This window comes from Crotalus tigris, unplaced genomic scaffold (assembly GCF_016545835.1).
Source record: "Crotalus tigris isolate CLP2741 ecotype Arizona unplaced genomic scaffold, ASM1654583v1 scf7180000017987.690289119674:8195010, whole genome shotgun sequence".
Taxonomy (NCBI): Eukaryota; Metazoa; Chordata; class Lepidosauria; order Squamata; family Viperidae; genus Crotalus; species Crotalus tigris.
In genome coordinates, this window is record NW_024096758.1 from 6,514,471 (window position 1) to 6,522,458 (window position 7,988).

The window sequence follows — 7,988 nt, forward strand, 5'->3', positions numbered from 1 at the left end:
TCTGATTTTATGATTTTTTTTGCATTGGTGATTAAGTGAACACAATGTTCATTAAATGAATCTATTGTACCCATTTTTTTTTTGTCTGAAACCAGAAGTAAATGCCGGGAACCAGCAAAAACCATCCAAAATCATGGTCACGTAACCTTGGGATGTAGCAAATGGCTATAAAAGTGAGCTGGTTTCCAGGCATCCAGAATGCGATCAGATGATCATGGGGCAGATGCAACCATCATAACTTTAAATTTTCAGAGATCTGTCATATCTTGGAATGGTCTAGCAACCAGTCGTAAGTCAAGGACTACCTGTATGTCATCATATTTGACCTTAATATAGATCAAGGTCAAACATCTACCAAGTTTCCCTGAAAGTAAGACCTACCCCGAAAATAAGCCCTATCTTGGGGGTGGGCCTAATATAAGCCCTACCCTCAAAATAAGTGCTAGTTTTGGGGCAAGGCGCATGCCGAAAAATCAAGCTAGGGTGATGGGGGGGTTGGAGCAGCCAGGCCTCCCATGGATCGACACTTGCCCTGCTGGCCCACTTCTTCTGTGGCTGAAGGAGCAGCTTCATTCTGCAGCTGGGAATGGAGCTCCGGCCTTCATTCTGGAAGGCCTTATGCAGCTGAGAACTGAAGCTGCTCCTTCAGCCATAGAAGAAGTGGGTCAGCTGGGCGGAGCTGTCGGTGCTGGAGGTCAGTGAAAAAGATACCCCCCAAAAATAAGATCTGGTGCCTCTTTTGGAGGAAAAAAAACGGGTCTTATTTTCGGGGAAACACAGTATATTAAACTATACAGAGGAGATTATATAGATGTACCAACTTCCCCAAAACTGCTTATTTGGAGTTATGTGTGGGTCTTTTGCCTGTTATATAACACTTCTCTTCTTATTAGGTTTCTTCTTCGGAACTGAATAACATCATCCAGAATATCATGACATGGGTAGTATCAGCAGTCACAAGTATCCTCTATCCAGCTCTCACCAAATTTGAAGAGAGAGTCAGGACACGGGTGTACACGATCTCTGAGGAGTCTGTAGTATCTTCAGAGAACTCTAGCAGCTGTACCAGTTGCAATGAAGACCTTTGTGAAAGTTATGGGGGCCTCCCAGCCTTTGCCACTAGGAAAGTCAGCTTTACTAACACAAGTATAAAACCTACCACCAGCTCTCCAACCGAATTCCGTTCTACTAGTGGGAAACCAGTGTCAACCTCTTTGCTCTCCTCTAAGTCGTCCTTTACCTCTTTTACTAAGAGCACCCACCTTTCTCTAGATAGTGACATTCTTAAGGGAAAATTTAAGAGAGGAAAAACAGCTGTTTTTTTCTCTCCATCTAAAGACAATGGTCTTCTGTCTACTACAACAAGCATGAAGAGTTCCAAATCAGACAGCCATCTCTCCCAGATGCAGAAAAGTTCTACAGATGATCCAGAAAATGCTAGTACTTTGTACCACAGCAAAAAAAAGCATACAATGCCGAAAAGGCTCCTTTGTAAAACTGAAACTACCATGACCACTGATTCAGAAGAATTGCCATCTACTGGAGGGGAACAGAAGCCACCAAATTGCTCTACTCGCCAAAGGGAGACCATCGATGTGAAAGACCTTAAGAGTATTTTCAGTGACCTGAAGTTGCCTCTTGCCAAAGTTACTGCAGTGATTCTTGATGACATTTTCAAAAAAATGTTAGGTGACCTGGGAAGTACAGCTTGTTCTGTCTCTATTTCAATGGAAGTCCTCCTTGAATCCATATCAGATAGCTTACTAGGCACCCATTTTGCAGAGCCACCAGTTGCTGGTTCGGTTTCAAGGGTGGCCAGTTTTGTCGCCAACGATATTGTTGAAAATGTGCTCAGTAAACTCCAATCCACTGCCCAGAAGAAATATTTTGAAACTATTTCCAGGGATGACTTCTCCACAGAATGGAAAGCAATGTGCCTTGCAGCCACTGAGAAATATACTGACCCGGATCCAGCCTTTTGGAGAGCTCAGATGCCCCTGTCCTTTGAGTCTATGCTCGGCATTGCTGAGGAGATTGTTCAGATTATTATTGATAAACTGAAGGTCTTTGCTTTGTCAAGCCAAAAAAAAGTGTCCCAGTTTGAACTCTTTTCTAAAATCAAATCAATTGGCATACCTCTTGAACAACTTTACGCAGCAATTCCACCACATACAGTAGAATCTGAAGCAGCAAATGCAATTGTGAAAGACACAATTCGTAAGATAGTTTCCAAAACAGTTGCTTCTTCAGAGACAAACATCCTTCAATATGTGGAAGAGATGATTGGCAACATCCTAAGCTACATCCAGCAGCAGGTGAGCCAAGAGGGAATTATTCCATCCAGAGAGAGTTCAATAATCATCCAGATCATTAACGATGTATTCAATGATCTGAGTACTGAAAAACTGAGGATTCTCTCTCCATCAGCAAGACCTAGCTCTTGCCCCAAAATACAGAAAGAGTCTCCTAGCCACAAGGTTTCCTCAGCTCCAGCAGCAGCATTGACCATGACAACACTCTTTACAACTGAGAAAAATATAAGAAAACCATTTCCCCCTGTTAATGTTCCTGGCATGGTAATTTACTCTGAAGCAGAACAGGAAGATAAAGAGAAGAGGGATCAGGATGGAAAATTAAAAATCAACAAGGAGCAAAAACTTGCATATGAAGGTTTTGGTCTTGAACCAAGACAGAGAAGCAGGTCTCGCCCCAAATCTGCTTTGCAGGATGATGGGGAATTTCTGGACAAAGATATGCCGGTTCAATCAAAATATCTAGAGAAGACAGACAGTAGTTTGGACACTCTTGTGCAAAATGCCATTTTTTCTTCTATGGAAAGTCAGCAAACTGCTACACTGCCCACTGATCCAGTGTCGAAGACAACACAAGGGACAACTGCCCATGAATGGACATTAGAGCAGGCCTTGAAACAAATGGAAGAAGACCTTAAAGGGGAAGAACAATTGCCAATCATTGAAATCATGCGGAATCTTTTAAAGGAAACATTCCAGCATGTTTGTGCAGAGCAAACAGCCTGCCTCCCCCAGAGTCGTCCTTCATCTCTTACCCAAGTGAACATGAGCAGGCAACAGGCAGAGGAGGAACCTACCTCCAAAGGACAAAGTGAAATCACTGGTCAGATTCTAATCTCTGATACAGAAGTACGTGCTTTTGTAAAAGATCTGGTAAAAACTGTGTTCCAGATTCTTTCCCGCGTTGCTCAAACTGACATGCAAGACATCAGGAACAGGCAATCTAGCCTCGTTTTCACTGATATTCTTCCTCTAAGTGTGCCCACAGAAGCTGGCAAAAGCCTACCAACAGTGCATTTCAGAGACCCTGAGAAGTCCTTTGATTCAAAATTCCCACAAGAAGAAGTGCAGAATAGCAGAAAACCCATGCATGAACCAAAGCACATTAGTCAGTCAGAACATCTGTCTAAGTCAGATCTGGCTAATGATTTAGTGCAAACTTTTATAGCAAAGCTGGAATCCTTTGTCCTATCCAGAGTGGAATCTCAGTTATGCTTGGATGTGCAAAACTTAAAAATGTCAATTAGTTCAGACTTTTCCTCTGCCTTACAAGAAGAATTCAAAAGAATCCTAGCCAACCAAGATGGTAATTTGCCTAATTGTTTAGAGGATATTTTTAACTCCTACAATAATTCTATTTTAGCTGCAAAAGAAAAACCAGAACAGGAGGTATCATTGTCTTACTCAGATTTAAAATCATATGCCAGTGATGTGGCTACGTTGATTTTGAAAAATATAAAGCACGAGCTTGATAAAGAAGTAGATAAAATTTCAACTCCTCCCATTATATTCTCTGAAAGCATAGCTGCTACCCAAATTGTCAGCATGGTTTTGACTATTTTTGCCCCCCAAGAACATCTTTCTGAAGCAAAGGCTTCTTTAACAAGGAAAGAAAGTGTATTGGAAAAAGTTTTCAAGAAAAACCCTATCTATAAAAGAGATCTTCAGGCCCAAATCCAGAACACAGTGGAAACTCTTCTAAATGAAATCTTTCAGACGATAATGTTAGATATGGATGATTCTGGAACGGGGGAATTACAGTTTCCCAAGGCTGCAGATGACAGCACAAAAAAATCATTGTCCACCCCTGCTGGGGTGAAATCTGTTGCTTCGCTGGTTTCCAATGACTTGGTGGATATTGTGTTTGAAGATCTGAGTTCTGGTCTTGCAGCCGCTCTGAATATGAAGGGGGAACTTTCATCTCGACTCCAGTCTCTCCTCTATGATTTTGTGCAGAAGACAGTAGAGCCTCTGGCACAGTTGAAAGAACGTGGATCCAAGGCTGGACATAAGAGTCGTTTTCCAGACCTCAAAAGAAGCAAACATCAAGCCCCTGGCGTATCAAAAGCTGAAAAAACATCTAGCAGAAAACTGGCAGAATTTAGCGCTAAGCAGCTTCCAGATATAAAAGACTTTTCTCCCGAAGGCATAGCAAAATATTTAGTTGATAATGTCTTCCTCAGACTGGAAATGTTTGTTGAAGATAAACTAGAATCTGAACTAGGAATGGCTGCTAAACAAATAAGGCAATCTCATCTTGAAAGTGGATATGCACTATCAAGTGCACAAAAAACCACAGGGGTCAAAACAGGCAACCACTGCGATAAAGCAAAATTAGCAGTTCAGGACTCTCAATATAATTTAAGGCTCTGTGCTGAAAAACTGACTTGCACCATTATTAAAGTAATTCAGAAAGACCTGGAGCGGGAGATGCTCTCTTGTCAAAATCTCCTCCCCTTTGAAGAAAATGCATCTGCCAATGAAATTATGAATGATCTCCTCAAGATCATAACTGTTCAGATAGCCTTGACTGAAAATGAAATTCAAAAAAGAGTTCTGAAAAGGATTTTTAAGAAACAACAACCTGGACAGCATGGAGGTTTTCCGTTGTTGGCAAGTGTGGAAGATGTTCTTAGCCAAGTTACCCAACGAATAATGGGAGATCTGGGGCTTTTGCCCTCTTTTAATAATGATTCTATATTTTTTAATTCTGAACCCAAGTCTTCACACTATAATGGAATGATGGAAACTGCATCTCAGGCAAATACATGTAACGTAGCTGGTGAGATTGTGAATGGAATACTTAATAAGATGTATTCAGCTGTTGTGGACACACTATTTAGCTCCAGTGCATCAAAGTTAGAAACAAATAATTCAGGCAGCAACAAAGATTCATCAGACATCCAAAAGATTACTCTGGCAGTATCTCAGCTCCAACCCTCTCCACAGTCCTTGAGTGAAGAACTCATTCAAAGTGTTTTGAATAAAATTGCCTGTTTTGCTGCATCTCATTTGGAAGAGGTCCTTCCGTTGTCTGTGCAACAGAGATGGAAAGGGCAGTCATCATTTCAATGTGACATGCAAGCTGACAGTAACACAATAAATAGGTCAAAAGCAATGTCAGATGATTCAGAAAGCTCAGTCCTGAGAGGGACTTTGTCAAAATCTGACTTGACAGTATATGCCAAAGACGTAGTAAGCAAAGTTTTGGGAACTATTATTGATGAATTCAAAACAGAAGATTATCACAGAACTATATTTCAAGTCAATACTTTGTCATCTGAGCAGATCTCTAAAGCAAGTGAACTCATTAATTCTGTCGTGCAAGATCTACACACTGATGATTTGCAATTTTCTCATATGCATAAACATACTTCTTTGAAACGTTCCCAAGTCGATGGACTTCCTTCTACCCAGATGTTCTTCCAATTTGAATTGACAACTAAAGATATCCATGGAAAGCCTAAAGGTCTTTTTTATGAAGATTTTGCATGTTACCTCAATCAAATCCTTCCAAAGGAAGGCATATTAAGAGAAATTTTTGAACAGCAGCCATTGACAGATGCAAACATAAATGAAACCCTAAAAATGCTGCAGGTGGCAGAGAATATTGTAAGTGAGGTTTATATGAGAACCCGAGATTTAGAACCTTCTGTTTGCATTTTGAAGAAGATTCCAGGCGAGGTCAATGAGAGATTATTCTATTGTAGTTTTAAAAAGGTTGACAGCCCTAGGCTTTTTCACAGCGATTCTCAGGCAGAGATTGGCTCTGTGGCCAGAGATATTGTAGCAAGTGTGTTTGAAAATGTTCATAGATGTTTATTATGCAGTGTTCCTGCTTCTCAAGATAAATATAGCTTTCTGGGGAGAAAAGACCAGGCAGGACCCAATGGATGTGCCAAAATTCCAAAACATCGATTCACTCAGCCTGAATTTCCTTTTTATAATGTTTCACTGAAAAGTGCTATGGACACAATTGACAAAATAGCCAAAGAAACAGTTGAATGTATTGTCATCACACTGGAGACTTTTGTGGCTCGACATTTTAAACGGGACTTCAAATGTAATTTTTTGGAAATAGTGAAATTCCCATTAGAAAGCCTTTCTTTTGCACAACTGACAAGATCCTTAGATTCTCTTTCAACTCATGTAGGAAATGTAGCAGAAACAACTGTAGAAGCATTACGAAACAAGCTGCAGGGAGACACTGGGAAAGGAACACTGCCTACTTTGGGATCTACCCATAATTTTCTGGACTTTACCAAGTTGGGTGGTGCTATCACCAGGGAGTGCATTGAATCTGCTATCCAGCAGGTGCAAAAGTTCCATTCTGAATTGAATGTGTATGCCAACAATGCTGTCAGCAGCATTCTTGAAATTATTAAGCACACTTTGGACAGAGAGCTAATCCACAAGGAGGTCAATCTATTTAGCAGCTCTTCTGAAAGCTTGGTGGTAAGTGAGACAATCAGTGTCATGTTGGATCGTTGCAACGAAAGCCTTACTGAGATCACCTCTGAATTAATGGTGGAGAACCTCCAGCTAGAAATGTCAGGCCGAGCATTTGCAAAGGACAGGGCTCTTGCCCAGAATCAGTTTAAATCACCGAGGATGAAAACAACTTCTAAAACATATAGAAGAATAGATACGAGGGATAGCTTCCCACCAATCAATGTTCCTGGCATGGTAATCTACTCAGAGGAGGAGAATGAAGTACAAGAAGAAGTCCCAGCTAAATTTCCTTCTGTCTTTAAGTATTCTGAGTGGGATACTCATGGTGCACCAGAAAGAGAGAAATGTAGATCAAGACATCCCAGAAGACGAAGACAGGATAAAGATCAAATCAAACTAGATTGTTTTGAGGAAGATTGGCTTCCCCGACAAAGCTCTATCCCTGAGGGAAGTATTTTGGAAAAGCTCTTTAAAAAAACGGCTGAAGCTACTCCTAGGCAAGCTGGAATGGGACACCCGAAGAAGGCCAACCCCCTTCCTCACCATGAATCCTTTGCAGGGAAATATCCTTTTACAGGTCCAGAAAGCACCTGCTATTCTGTCTTCTGTCCTCTGAAGCTTGGACATACAGCAGAAACCATTGTCAACACTCTCCTATGTGAGTTTGGAGTGGAAGATGAGCCTATGGGGCAAAGCAGCTACAGTGAGAAATCCAGACATCTTTCTCCATTGAAGGAAAAATCTCACCTGAGATCTTCAGGCTCTTCCAGATTTGTAGAACCAAAGCAGAAGAGGCAAAGCTTACTCAATCGCTGGGAAATCAGGTTGAGTGATTCCAGTGACAAGACACTGACAGAGGAAAGCTACCTCCTGCTGGAAAGTGGCAGCCTTCTCTCAAAATGGGAGAGCAAACAGCATATCTTCAAATGCAAGAGTCCAGAGAGACATAAAGACTTAGAACTTCTGGCCTGTGCTCATGTTCCAGACCCCTGTGAGACTCTTCTGCTAGCCAACCACATTGTTTTGAGTGTCATCAAAGAGCTGATTACCTTCCAATCTAGAGGTTAGTCTTTGTAGCAGCTAATGTCCAATAAGCTGTATAGCTCACATTCCCTTAGATCCGAAACACATTTTTATTCTAAAACATTTAAAACTAATTGCTTAAAAATCCTCTTCATTGCCCCCTATGAAAAAAGAACCAACTCACACATATCAACAATTCAC

At 41.1% G+C, this 7,988-nt stretch overlaps 1 protein-coding gene across 4 annotated transcripts in view; it reads left to right on the forward strand.

Moving 5' to 3' along the window:
* The window catches only part of FSIP2 (fibrous sheath interacting protein 2), a 60,104-nt gene that overhangs the window by 25,688 nt on the left and 26,428 nt on the right, over window positions 1-7,988 (forward strand). For all 4 annotated transcript variants that reach the window (XM_039346212.1, XM_039346213.1, XM_039346214.1 and 1 more), the window contains one exon: window positions 894-7,827. In XM_039346212.1, coding sequence (XP_039202146.1) covers window positions 894-7,827 — 6,934 coding nt within the window. The remainder of the gene's footprint in view (window positions 1-893; window positions 7,828-7,988) is intronic.